General features: G+C 46.7%; 1 protein-coding gene across 1 annotated transcript; it reads left to right on the top strand.

Moving 5' to 3' along the window:
* Positions 1 to 1,147: 1,147 nt before the first annotated feature.
* Positions 1,148 to 12,358, top strand: ESS2 (ess-2 splicing factor homolog; the record flags this gene model as incomplete). The annotated part of the gene is made up of 10 exons (XM_083373576.1): positions 1,148 to 1,366; positions 2,509 to 2,677; positions 3,597 to 3,692; positions 4,045 to 4,214; positions 5,603 to 5,723; positions 7,390 to 7,523; positions 8,152 to 8,254; positions 9,665 to 9,774; positions 10,945 to 11,060; positions 12,073 to 12,358. The coding sequence occupies exons 1-10, from the start codon at positions 1,211 to 1,213 to the stop codon at positions 12,356 to 12,358; spliced, it is 1,461 nt and encodes a 486-aa protein (XP_083229702.1). The 5' UTR covers positions 1,148 to 1,210.
* Positions 12,359 to 13,648: the final 1,290 nt, after the last annotated feature.

Below are 13,648 nucleotides of genomic sequence, written 5' to 3'. Positions count from 1 at the left end.
CTATCTATCTATCTATCTATCTATCTATCTATCTAATCTATATTCTATCTATCTAATCTATATTCTATCTATCTATCTATCTATCTATCTATCTATCTATCTATCTATCCAGTGCTTTTTTGTAAAAGAAAAAGGTGCCGGAACTCACACGTGTCATACAACCTGCCTTGCCTACCCTACAAGGTTCCATCCAAAAAAAAGGTGCCGGAACTCCGTTCTGAGCGTTCTATGAGAAAAAAAGCCCTGGATATAGATAGATATAGATATAGAGATAGAGATAGAGATATATAGATATATAGATATAGATATAGATATAGACAGTGCTTTTTTTGTAAAAGAAAAAGGTGCCGGAACTCACATGTGTCATACAACCCGCCTTGCCTACCCTACAAGGTTCCATCCAAAAAAGGTGCCGGAACTCCGTTCTGAGCGTTCTATGAGAAAAAAAGCCCTGGTCCTATCTGACTCTCGGTGACTTCACAGACATGCTGCTACCTTGTCAAGCACCCTTTTTTTTCCCAATTGGCAGGATGTTCCATTTTGCATGAGAACTGTCGAGTTCTAGAATATGGATATGAATAACACAATGCAACACAATAGGCAAAGTAGTGAGAGCAAAAGGGGCTTGCTGATCCCCGTATCCTAAAAATGCAAATTTTGCAATGGCAGAAGTAGAAATCAAATCAAATCATCAAATCCAATCCAATCCAATCCAATCCAATCCAATCCAATCCAATCAAACCAAAAATAAAAGAGGTGTAGTGGTGGCAGAGGCGCCCACCCCCGCTTTTTACATATCCACTTGGCTTCTTTTTTTTCGGGGGGAGGGGTGGGGACGGGAATTAGAGGGTCGGAGCCTGCCATCAGCTGAACGACGACCCCGCAGAGTAGACTCGGTCGGCCGCTCCCGAGCCACTCTCACCGTCCCCTCCCGCCCCGCTGCAGCTGCGAACAGAACCCGACTCGATCGGGCACCGCCCCTTCGCCTTACCTCTATGTCACGGCTCGGCGTGACGTCTTCCCTAGGGAGGAGGAGGAGGGGGCGGTGCCACGCTGGGACCGCCACGCCTTTCGGGCGCGCAGGCGGGGGTGGGCGTAAGGGGAAGCGCTTCCGGGTCTCTCACCGGAAGTGGCAGTGTTTCCGGAAGTGAGAGCCCGGGTGGGCCCAGGCCTAGGCTGCGTTGCCAGGGGAGACGCTTGGCGGGGCGCGATGGAGGCTGCGGAGACCCCGGCGGGGTGCGGCGCTTCGGCCCAGGCGCTGGTGCCCGTGCAGGCCGAGGCTTCCGCCGTAGCTCTGCCGAAGGAGGCCCCCCAGGAGGCCCCCAAGTGCCGCAAGAGGGTCCTGGACGAGGACGCCTACATCCAGGTGAGCGGACGGGGCCGGGCCGGCCTTCGTGGGACCCCGCTGCCCGTCGCCTCTCGGCCCTCCGGCTCTTTCTGCCGTGGTTGGGGGCCCAGCCCTCTTCTTTTCTATCCCTCCCCCCCGGCCTCCCTCGCAGGGTCGTCGTGCGGAGGCCGGGGGACTGGTTTGTGGAGGAGGAGAAGGGAAGGGGGAAAGTATTACCAAAAAGTGTTACATTCCGTTCCTTTATTCTCTTTTACTCAGTTTATAGTTTTCCTACTGTTGCCCTAGCTTTAATGAAGCAGATATTCCTCGACTTAACATCACAACCGTGGCCCAAATTTATGTCGCTGAGCAAGAAGTTTGTTGTTGTTGTTTATAATGATAATAATAATAATAATAATTAATAATAATAATAATAATAATAATAATAATAATAATAATAATAATAATGTTGGAAGGGATCTTGGAGGTCATCTAGTCCAACCCCCTGCTCAGACAGGAGACCCTGTTCAGCGAGTCTTGCTCCATTTTATTATCTATCTTGCCAGACCAACTTGGATTCTCTCTGTTTGCAAAAAGGATCTTGATCTTCCATCTGCCCTCCGGCTTTTTCTCCTGTGCTCTTTTTTTTCTACCCCCCCCCCGGGCCTCCCACGCAGGGTCGTTGTGCGGAGGAAGGGGGGTGGTTTGCGGAGGAGGAGAAGGAGAAAAAAAAAGTATTACCCCAAAAGTGTCACATTCCGTTCCTTTAATCTCTTTTACTAATCTCTTTTACTTTGATGAGGCTTGCTTTGTTAGAAAAGTGGCTTCTTGAACAGCTTGCAAGATGCAATGAATCGGCTGTTATCCAAGGATTCTGCGCTCGCGTCAGAAGCGCTGAGGCACTTCCAGGTTGAAAAGATTAACTGATGGCATCACCCTTGCTCTGGGGATGCCCAATTGCGGGCTCCTTTCATGTGCCCAGAAGGAGCTGGAGCGAAGGACGGGAGCTCAACCCCGCCCCATGGTCAGTTCCCGGGTCTCAAACACGAGCTTGCCAACCTCCTGCGTTCCAGCCACTCGACCCACCGTGCTCCTTTTCACAGGATAAGGCTTCAGAAATTGTGTCATCCAAATGCCTCATGTTTTAAATATTTATCTGGAAACATCTGAATGCTTTGCAGAGCCTGGAAAAAATCATCCAGAGGGATTTTTTCCCTGATGTGGAGAAGCTGCGCGGCCAGAAGGAATACCTGGAGGCTGAAGAGAGCGGTGATCTGGAGAAGATGAGACAGATAGCCATCAAGTTTGGCTCCTCCTTGGGCAAAGCTGCCAGAGATACTCCTGCACCTTGTAAATACGAGTGCCCGATCGGTTGATTGATTCGATGGATTGTCCCATCAAGTCATTTTTAGTTCCTAGACACTACATACATTGGCAGATCTGTAGGCGTTGTAACTCCCGGAGTTCTGCCTTGCCCGGCTGTTTTTAGTTATAATTTCAGAACAGCTGGAAGGTAAAATCAGGGATAACTGATCTAGGCCAGTGTTTCTCAACTTCGGCAACTTTAAGATGTGTGGACTTCAACTCCCAGAATTCCCCAGCCAGCATGGAGTTGAAGTCCACACATCTTAAAGTTGCCGAAATTGAGCAACGCTGGTCTAGACTAGATTTAATAGTATAGCACTTCACAGTCTGTTTTTCTACTTCTGAATTGCTCGGCCGCTACAAATGATGGCCAGTGATAAAGCATAGCTGGGATGTATTCAGAAGACCCTGATTTAAAGGGGTGATGGAGCAAATAATGTCAAATTTAGAAGAATAGACAAGACCACTACTGTCATATAGTAGTCAACGTACTGGACTGAGTTTGGAGAGACCCAGGCTTTAAGTCCAATGCATTTCTTGAGGCCCCTGAAAAAGGGCAGAACATAAATTTAACAAAACACAAAACAATCCTGAGTAATGGCGATCCATAGCGTGTCCTATCACAGATCCCATTTTGCACATATTTTTCCCTTTTAAGGGACGTTGGCATACGAGGATAACAGTAGATGTATGATTAAGTGCCCATTTATTGGCTGGTTACCTTAATTTTTCACCAAGAAACGAAACTTGGCCTGGTCATTCCCCCACCAACCTCAGCCCCAAAGCATCATTAGATCAGTTAGTGAGATTTTGAGCGTTCCAGGATTTTTCGGTGGGGATTTGAAGTTTCAGAGCAATGATTTTCCATGCTTGGTAAATCTGTATTTTGTGTTCCTTGGGACAGATGTTACCCCGGCAACCTTTGAGACCCCCGAAGTTCACCCCGGTGATTCTTCTGTGCTGACTAAGCCCAAGCTCACCCCGAAATCTCTAGATGAAGGTAAGCGTCTCTCTGCGAGAGTTTTATTTATTTTATTTTAATTCCATTTATATCCCGCCCTTCTCCGAAGACTCAGGGCGGCTTACAAGCTTAGAAGTAGCCTTCATTCTATGTATATGCCTGCTTATTAGGGCTTTCACACACACCCCAAGCGGCATTATTTCCTTTAGAGTTTTCTTTGATCTCGTTAAAATTGGAGCTGCCAATTCTAGCTCTTGCGGGTAGATTACAACTTCACCTTCTTTTTTTGTCACCACAGCTTAGAACGTCTGATCTTTCAAAGAACTGGGGCTTCTGTGTGTGTTTGGATCTTTTTTCTTTCTTCCCAAGTTGCATTTTCTTTTATTTTCAGGAGAAGCCGAGGAGGAAGAAAACAAAGATGCCCTGCCCAGTCTGGATAAATTCTTGGCCAAACACACCAGCGAGGATAATGCTTCCTTCGAGCAGATCATGGAAGTAGCCAAAGAAAAGGAGAAAGTGAAGCATTATTGGCTTTACGAAGCCGAAGAGGAATTTGCCCAGGCAAGGAGCAGCTTCTCTCTATGGTGGTTTGGAGCCAGGGGTGGAAGGATTGCTCCTCCCTTGGTCAAAGAAAAGAGGCTTTTTTTTAAAAAAAAATCTTTTAGATATATATTTATTCTGCCTTTATTAAAGTCCCTGAGAGAAAGGGACTGGCCCAAAGTCGCCCAGCCGGCTTTCATGCCTAAGATGGGACTAGAACTCACCGTCTCCTGGTGATTGGACCAAAGTCACCCAACCGGCTTTCATGCCAAAAATAGGACTAGAACTCACCATCTCCTGGTGATTGGACCAAAGTCACCCAGCTGGTTTTCATGCCTAAGATGGGACTAGAACTCACTGTCTCCTAGTGATTGGACCAAAGTCACCCAGCCGGCTTTCATGCCTAAAGTGAGACTAGAACTCACCGTCTCCTGGTGATTGGACCAAAGTCACCCAGCCGGCTTTCATGCCAAAGATGGGACTAGAACTCACCGTCTCCTGGTGATTGGACCAAAGTCGCCCAGCCGGCTTTCATGCCTAAGATGGGACTAGAACTCACCGTCTCCTGGTGATTGGACCAAAGTCACCCAGCTGGCTTTCATGCCAAAGATGGGACTAGAACTCACCGTCTCCTGGTGATTGGACCAAAGTCGCCCAGCCGGCTTTCATGCCTAAGATGGGACTAGAACTCACCATCTCCTGGTGATTGCACCAAAGTCACCCAGCTGGCTTTCATGCCTCAGGCAGGACTAGAACTCACTGCCTCCTGGTTTCTAGCTTAGCGCCTTCACCACTAGCTGGTCTCTCTGGACTGGGTTTTCTCATATTCCTCACTTTGGAAAGGTGACAGTAGTGCTATGCCATTCCTTTTCAAGAGTGGACAGTTTTAAGTGGTTAAAAAAATTAATGCCGTCTCACTCTGCACAGCAGGGCAAGCTGTGGTTTCCAGAGGCTTCTTTGTGCAGCTGCTCACACAGCTGAATGCTTCCCAACTAACAAATAACAATGAAAAGAAAGAGCTGGAAAAAAATATATATTCTTTTTTCTTCCAAGACCCTAGACAATTCTCAGCCCAATCCGTGTGCCCAAGAAAGCTACACGCACATTGCATCACCCCTTTTGCTTCGCATGAGGGAAACATTGCGGCCCTTGGCCAATTGAAAGGCGTGCGCAATTACCTTTGTGAAGTGATCCCACACCGGGCGGGGTTAGGAGGCCCCGAAGCTTTCCTTGCCTGATGCTAATTGCCTTCAGGGTATGCAGTTGGCTTCTGTGGAGGAAAAGCTGGAAATGCTGAAAACACTAAAATATTTATTTACTCCTTCGATGCATTGCAGGATCCTCAGGGGTGCATTCTCCCTTCCATTCACGCTTGCAGCTGACTTGTGTTTTTGTCTCCCATTTTTCAGCGGCATCAGGAGCAGCTAGCTCTCCCGTCGCTGGAGGAGCAGCAAGCCCTGGGGAGCGGCAAAGCTGGAGTAGAAACGTGGGAATACAAGGCAAAGAATTCTCTGATGTATTATCCACCAGGTGAGGCTACTTGTGCTCCCTCTGACAAGGTCTTTTTGTTGTAAAAAGGGGAGCTGGATAATAATACAGATTCCCCCCCCCACCAAGTTTACCTGCTCTTTGTAACTTGTTAAGAGAGCCAGTTTGGTCTGGTAGTTAAGGCATCACGCTGGAAAGCAGGAGACAGTGAGTTCTAGTCCTGCCTTAGGCATGACAGCTGGCTGGTGACTTTGGGCCAATCACCAGGAGACGGTGGGTTCTAGTCCCGCCTTAGGCATGAAAGCCAGCTCCGTGACTTTGGTCCAATCACCAGGAGACGGTGAGTTCTAGTCCCATCTTTGGCATGAAAGCTGGCTGGGTGACTTTGGTCCAATCACCAGGAGACGGTGAGTTCTAGTCCCATCTTTGGCATGAAAGCCGGCTGGGTGACTTTGGTCCAATCACCAGGAGACGGTGAGTTCTAGTCCTGCCTTAGCCATGAAAGCTGGCTGGGTGACTTTGGGCCAATCACCAGGAGACGGTGAGTTCTAGTCCTGCCTTAGCCATGAAAGCCGGCTGGGTGACTTTGAGCCAATCACCAGAAAGTGAGTTCTACTTCTCTCTAAACTATGAAATCCAGCTGGGTGACTTTGGGCCAGACCCACCCCCTCCCCCTCCCCCTCCCTCCCTCCCTCTCTCACTCTCTCTCAGCCCAATCCACCTCACAGGGTTGTCGTGGGGAAAGTAGGAGAAGAAAGATGCGTTGGATATGTTTGCCGCCTTGAGCAATTTTGCAAAAATAGCAAAGACCTGCCTTGTTTCTCTCGGTCTGGGAAAAAGAAGCGATAAAGTTAGGATAAGAGAAAAAACAAGCTCCGTTTGATCCTTTGGCTTTGTGGCTGATTGGCTGGAGTTTTGTCTTGCCCTTCGCTCACTTCTGCCCTTTGGTTGGAGAAAAGAGCCAGGAATTCGCGCTGTGTTTCCACCTGGCAGGGTGGTGAGTCCTAAAGTGCTGTTGTCAGTGCTGCAAACATTGACGTGTTTTTGCACTGACAATATAAGAGACAGCCTGTTATTTTAATTGCTTCCTTTGGGAGGGAGGAAATCACCCGGAAGTTGTGATAAGATTGCAAAAAGCCCGAATGGGAAGTGAAACCTCATACGTAAAACTAATTGGATAATGTGATTTATTTTTTTTTATTTTTTTATTTTAATCCCATTTATATCCCGCCCTTCTCCGAAGACTCAGGGCGGCTTACAAGCTTAGCAGTAGCCTTCATTCTATGTATATGCCTGCTTATTAGGGCTTTCACACACACCCACCCAAGCGGCATTATTACAAAGTCAGCTTAATTGCCCCCCAACAATCTGGCTCCTCATTTTACCTACCTCGGAAGGATGGAAGGCTGAGTCAACCTTGAGCCTGGTGGGACTCGAACCTGCACTAATTGCAGGCAGCCAGTGTTACTTAAGGAGGCATTAGCCCACTGCTCCACCAAGGCTGTGTCGATAAGGGCAGAGACGTGTCGATAAGGGCAGGGATTGTGGGTGTGTTACGATGGGTTTGGGGGGGGGGAAAGGAGATTTCAGATTCTGGCATCCTTCCACGAGTGCCGATGTTTCGTTTCATTGCTAAGACTAAATAATACGCCTGCCCTTTGTTCGATTTGTCTCATTCATCGGAGCTGTGACCGCTGTGTCTTTTCAGGAGTCCCTGAAGAGGAAGACGTGTTTAAGAAGCCACGTGAGGTCGCTCACAGGAACACCCGTTTCTTGAAGGATCCCTTTAGTCAAGCAGTGAGCAAGACCCAGCTTCAGCAAGCAGCAGCCCTCAATGCCCAGGTGAGGGGCGTTAACAGTTCCCCGCATCCACTTCATTTATTAGGCCTCTGCTTCTACTCGCCTTGAACTGGCAAATGAATCAAAGCATATCAAACGAGAAATAATGGCAGAATGGGATGGATGGAAGGAAGGAAGGAAGGAAGGGAGGGAGGGAAGGAAGGAAGGAAGGAAGGTAGGTAGGTGGAGGAGCAGAGGAAATGGTAAGCAAAGGAGGAAAGCAAGGAAGGGAAGAAGGAAGGTGATGGAGGAGAAGAAATGGTAAGCAAAGTAAGGAAGAAGCAAGCAAGGAAAGGAAGGAAGGAGATGGAGAAGCAGAGGAAATGATAAGCAAAAGCAGCAAGGAAGGAAAGAAGGAAGGAGGTGGAGGAGGAAATGATAAGCAGAGAAAGGAAGGAAGGAGAAAAGGAAGGAAGGAAAGGGAAAAAGGAAAGAAGGCGAGAGGAAAAAAAAGAGGGAAGGAAAGAAAGAAGAGTTTCTGACCCTGGGACCAAAGTTGCTTCCTCTTCTTTAATTCCATTTTCGTTTTTAACAGTCTGAGCCGTTCTAGCTTCTCTCTCCCAATCTGGCTGTGCCTTTAAAGCTCCCTGTGATTAATCCTAAGCATCCTTCCTTTCTCTCTTCATCCCAGTACAAACAAGGCAAAGTGGGGCCTGATGGGAAGGAGCTTATCCCCCAGGAATCTCCGAAGGTGAACGGGTACGGATTTGTGGCCACACCCTCCCCTGCTCCCGGTAAGAAAGAAAATCCTTTTTATCCTGTTATTATTACTATTATTATTATTATTATTCTTTTTTTTTTTAAACAAAAACACACAGACACACAAAAGAGCTATTTAGCTTCCCCAATTGACTTTGCTTATTGGAAGCTGGCTGGGGAAGGTTGCAGACGGCGATTCCCCACAGCCCTGCAATCCTTCAGCTGTTGTAAATACAGGCCAGTTGCCAAGCAGCTGGATTTTGATGTCCTGTTGTGGCAGTGGTAAGTGTGAGAAATGGCACAAGTCATTTTTTTTCCCTTAGTCACTAAACGAATGAGGGGTAAGTCGAGGGCTATTTGTAAATCATAACCTTTTGATCCATGGGTGTGCTAAATACAGACATAGGTAGATACATAAACGACAGGATGTCCTTTGACAGAACTTATATATAAGTTCTGGTTCTTTCTGTTTCCCCCCCCCACCTTCTTACACATCTGTGTAAAAACAAAAGGACTGTACTAATCAAGGAGAATATTTGCAGCTCAGGGTTGACATGAGGGGTCCTTGGTCCTCTCTGAGCTTGCTTGTTTTTGTGCAGACGTTTCATTACCGAACTAGGTAACGCCATCAGTGCTAGTGCGGTGAAGTGCTAGCACTGATGATGTTACCTAGTTTGGGTAATGAAACGTCTGCAAGAAAACAAGCAAGCTCAGAGAGCACCAAGGACCCCACAGTCCTACTCCTTCTCTTTTTCCTTCTCCTCCCTCAAACCTTATTCCTTTCTAGCACTGATGATGTAACCTAGTTTAGGTAATCAAACGTCTGCAAGAAAACAAGCCAGCTCAGAGATCACAAAGGATGTCGTCTCCTCTTCCTCCTCCTCCTCCTCCTCCTCCTCCTCCTCACAAGCCCCACTCCCTTCTGGCACTGATGATGTTACCTAGCTGGGTAATGAAACGTCTGCAAGAGAACCACCCAGCTCAGAGAGCACCAAGGTCCCCACAGTTGCCGCCATCCTCCTCCTCCTCCTCCTCCTCCTCACAAGCCCCACTCCCTTCTGGCACTGATGATGTTACCTAGCTGGGTAATGAAACGTCTGCAAGGAAACAAGCCAGCTCAGAGAGCACCTAGGACCCACAGTCTTCTTCCTCCTCCCCCCCCCAAAAAAACACTCCTTTCTAGCACTGATGACGTTACTTAGTTTGGGTAATAAAATGTTTTGCCTGCAACCAAACAAGCCAGCTTAGAGAGCACCCGGGGCCCCTCAAAAGGGTTGCTTTTAAATTTTTAGGATTCAGCCTTTTCTCTGTTGTCCCTTCCAGCTGATTCTCCTTGCAGAGATTCCCTCACCCCAAATCCTTTGAGTCACGCACAGTGTTCAGATGGCAAGCCGATGGCTTGCTGCCCTATTCAAGTACACTGATTGGCCCGCGTGTCTTCCTAGGTGTGAATGACTCCCCTCTTATGACCTGGGGTGAGATAGAAGGCACCCCTCTGCGGTTAGAAGGCTCTGACACACCCTATGTGGACCGGACTCCAGGACCGGCTTTCAAGGTATTGAAAGATCTAAAACACCCCATTTGTACAGCATATTATACCTGGACTTGCAATGTATATGTCTTATCACTTCACCTAGATTTTTTTTTAAAAAAAAACAGAATAAAATGCAAATGTTAAAAAGATCTACGTTCAGATGCCATTGTCTAGGCCAGGGGTGGGGAACCTTGGCTCTTTTGTGACTTGTGGACTTCAACTCCCAGAATTCCTGAGCCATGCTGGCTCAGGAATTCTGGGAGTTGAGGTCCACAAGTCATAAAAGAGCCAAGTGTCAACGCAGCTAACATCCAATGTTGTTATTGCTTGACGAGAGAGGAAGAAGTAGCTATTTCATATGTTAAACTTGTGTATTGCTTTAAGACTTGTGTATTGCTTTAGTTTAAAGTTGGGAGGAGGGAAGAGTAGGAATGCACTTTCAAGGCCATTTGTCTCTAAAGAAGATAAGGCTTTGGCGGTTCTTCTAACGGAAGGGAAACTGATTCTTTAAATTAATTGGAGAATATGATTAACGACAAAATTAGAAAGGTGGAGAATTGTGTTTTAATATATTGTGCAAGGGGCGGAGATTTCAGATTCCAGCTTCCTCCGAGCAAGCATTTGCCGGTGTATTAGGCTAAAAAAGGACTTTTAAGGTAAACAATGCTTCAGAGTCACTTGAAAAGCCCGTACGTTGGAAACTTGACACCAAGGTTTCCCACAGGAATTCTGGGAGTTGAAGTCCACAAGTCACCAAAGAGCCAAGGTTCCCCACCCCTGGTCTAGGCCGTGCCACCATTGAAGCTCAGAATCGTTTATATTAAAATAATAATAATAATCAGATATTGGACTGGTCTACGCCAGTCTGATATAATATAAACCTTGAACCCTAATCAATTAATTACAGCCAGAAAAGCTGTTTACTATAAGCAGCCCAGAGAATTTTTTTAACTAGAGCGGGAAATTTGTCTGGATAAGCTATGAAATAAGTAGTTGAGTCAGGGCAGCGAGACCTGACTGTTAGCTGCCCTGATTTTAATAGCACTTTGTGGAAGAGTTTGGGGGGAAAATGGTTCTGGATCCTTTTTGGTTTTCTCAGCCAGAGAGAAAAGGGTGAGGAGGATTAAACTAAGGCTGGACGGAACAGACTCTAAAATGCACCGGTAATCTGATCAGCTGATCTTTCCACAGATCCTGGAACCCGGACGCCGGGAGAGACTCGGCCTTAAGATGGCCAACGAGGCAGCTGCGAAAAACAGAGCTAAGAAACAAGAAGCCTTGAGGAGAGTCACGGAGAACCTTGCCAGGTGAGCCATCCTTCCAGCTGGCAATGAAATGGGCTGAAGAATTCTAAACTTAAGAAGTATCTCAGTGTCTTGTTAATCAGTGCTCTCCCAACTTGGCAACTTTAAGACTGGTGGACTTCAACTCCCAGAATTCCTCAACAAGCAAGGAATTCCGGGAGTTGAAGTCCACAGGTGTTGCGCCACCATTGCAATAGAATAGAATAGAATAGAATAGAATAGAATAGAATAGAATAGAATAGAATAGAATAGAATAGAATAGAATAGAATAACAAAGAGAATAGAATAGAATAGAATAGAATAGAATAGAATAGAATAGAATAGAATAGGGAATTAAATAGGAGAATGGAATAAAATAGAAATAGAATAGAATAGAATAGAATAGAATAGAATAGAATAGAATAGAATAGAATAGAATAGAGAATTAAGTAGAATGGAATAAAATAGAAATAGAATAGAATAGAATATAATAGAGAATTAAATAGGAGAATGGAATAGAATAGAAATTAGAATAGAATAGAATAGAATAGAGAATTAAATAGAATGGAATAAAATAGAAATAGAATAGATTAGAATAGAATAGAATAGAATAGAATAGAATAGAATAGAATAGAATAGAGAATTAAATAGGAGAATGGAATAGAATAGAAATTAGAATAGAATAGAATAGAATAGAATAGAATAGAATAACAATAGCATAGCATAGCACAGCAATAGCAATAGCCCTTAGATTTATAAACTGCTGCACAGTGCTTTACAGCCCTCTCTAAGTGGTTTACATAGCCTCTTGCCCCCAACAATCTGAGTCCTTGTTTTACTGACCTCGGAAGGATGGAACGCTGAGTCAACCTTGAGCCCTGTCAGGATCAAAATCCAGGCAGTGGGCAGAGTTAGCCTGCCATATTGCATTTTAACCACTGCGCCATCCAACCATCCTAGCTACGGACTGACCAACGCTTAGCAGAACCTCTTACCTGAAGTCCTTGATATATTTTTTTTCTCCTCTCCCTTCCAGCCTCACTCCGAAAGGCCTCAGCCCGGCCATGTCTCCCGCCTTACAACGCCTAGTGAACCGCACTGCTAGCAAGTTCACCGACAAAGCTCTCCGGGCCAGTTACACCCCCTCCCCTGCACCTGTGAGGACCCCTGGCTACAAGACTCCGTCTGCCGGCCTGCAGACCCCCACGGTCACCCCAACGTCCAGGACGCTCTCTCAAACCCCAGTGGCTCAGGATCCCACCTCTATTACGGACAACCTGTTGCAGCTGCCCAAAAGACGCAAAGCATCCGACTTCTTTTGACCCTCTCTTCTTTTTTTTTGTGTGTGTGGGGGGGGGAGAGGAACCCAGCAGTGCCCCAATGTTCCAACGCCCACCATTGACCAAAAGCACCAGGAGAGACGTTTTCTCCGGGCACAGGATGGTTCCTGGCCTTACAGTCCTGGGTTGCCCTGATCCTCACTAGCCGGCGAGAAGCAGCCGATGGAAAGGCAGGCTTTTGCATTGAAAACCCCCCTCTTGTTAAAGCTTTGCGCCGGAAGAGGTTCAACAAAACTGCTTGGACGGTGCTGGCCTTTTGAACACAGCTTGCGCTTTTGCGTTGGGGCGCTCTCCTCTTAATTGATTAAAGGCAGGCTCCACCTCAAGTCCTGGCCGGAATTTGGATTGTGGTGTGGGGGGGACAGAGAGAGAGAGAGAGAGAGAAAGAGAGAGAGAAAGAAAGAAAGAACTAGTTTCCAGATAGGATGTTGGGTTGCTGCCTTGGCATCTCGGTGGCCAGGTGCAGCTGGCAACGTGTCCGCGCCTGGTTAATCTCGGAGCAGATCCTCGGCTTAAGAGACTGACTCAAAGGTATGGCATATTTCTCCTGGCCTGGGAGCCGAGAAAGAATTCGCTTTATAGAAAGCAAAGGTAACAAGATTCCTTCCTTCCTTCCTTCCTTCCTTCCTTCCTTCCTTCCTTCCTTCCTTCCTTCCTTCCTTCCTTCCTTCCTTCCTTCCTTCCTTCCACAGAGATCCTGGCTTAAGGATCGAAAGCTTGGGGATAGCTCGGCTTTCCAAACCTTAACGGGCTCTAACACGTGGGTTGGGATCCAGCCGATCAGGTCTAACTTCATCTCGCTTTGAGCAGGATTACCGGTGGCCTCCTGGATTTGGACCCAGTCCAGCCCAAAGAAACAAAAAGTATGAAGAGCTGGGCACAAAAGCCCGTTAACAAAATTTCAAAGCCAAACCAAGAACCTGAAAAGTTGTGCAGCAAAGATATAAGATTGAATCCAACGGGGGTGGGGGGGGCGGGTAGGGAGAAGGGGAAAATCATATTTTTTTTCGTGACACTAAAAACTCTTTGGCACAGTCGGTGGGGAAAAAAAATGGCGAGCTAGAATCTTGCAGCCATCGTTGTCATTCAAGGAGACTCGTTTCCTTTGGCTTTGAATAATTTGTGGCAAGGACCTGTTTCTCCTCCTCGGAGCTTTTTATGCCTACATCTCAAAAATAAGAAATTGAACTTTTTCGATGGAAGGACTGAAAATAAACACCTTAGGCATAAAGGCCTTAACGTTCTGAGTTTGGATGTGGCTGATTTTTCTAG

This window comes from Vipera ursinii (assembly GCF_947247035.1).
Source record: "Vipera ursinii genome assembly, chromosome: 14".
Lineage (NCBI taxonomy): Eukaryota > Metazoa > Chordata > Lepidosauria > Squamata > Viperidae > Vipera > Vipera ursinii.
This window is presented reverse-complemented; position numbering and strand designations above follow the sequence as displayed.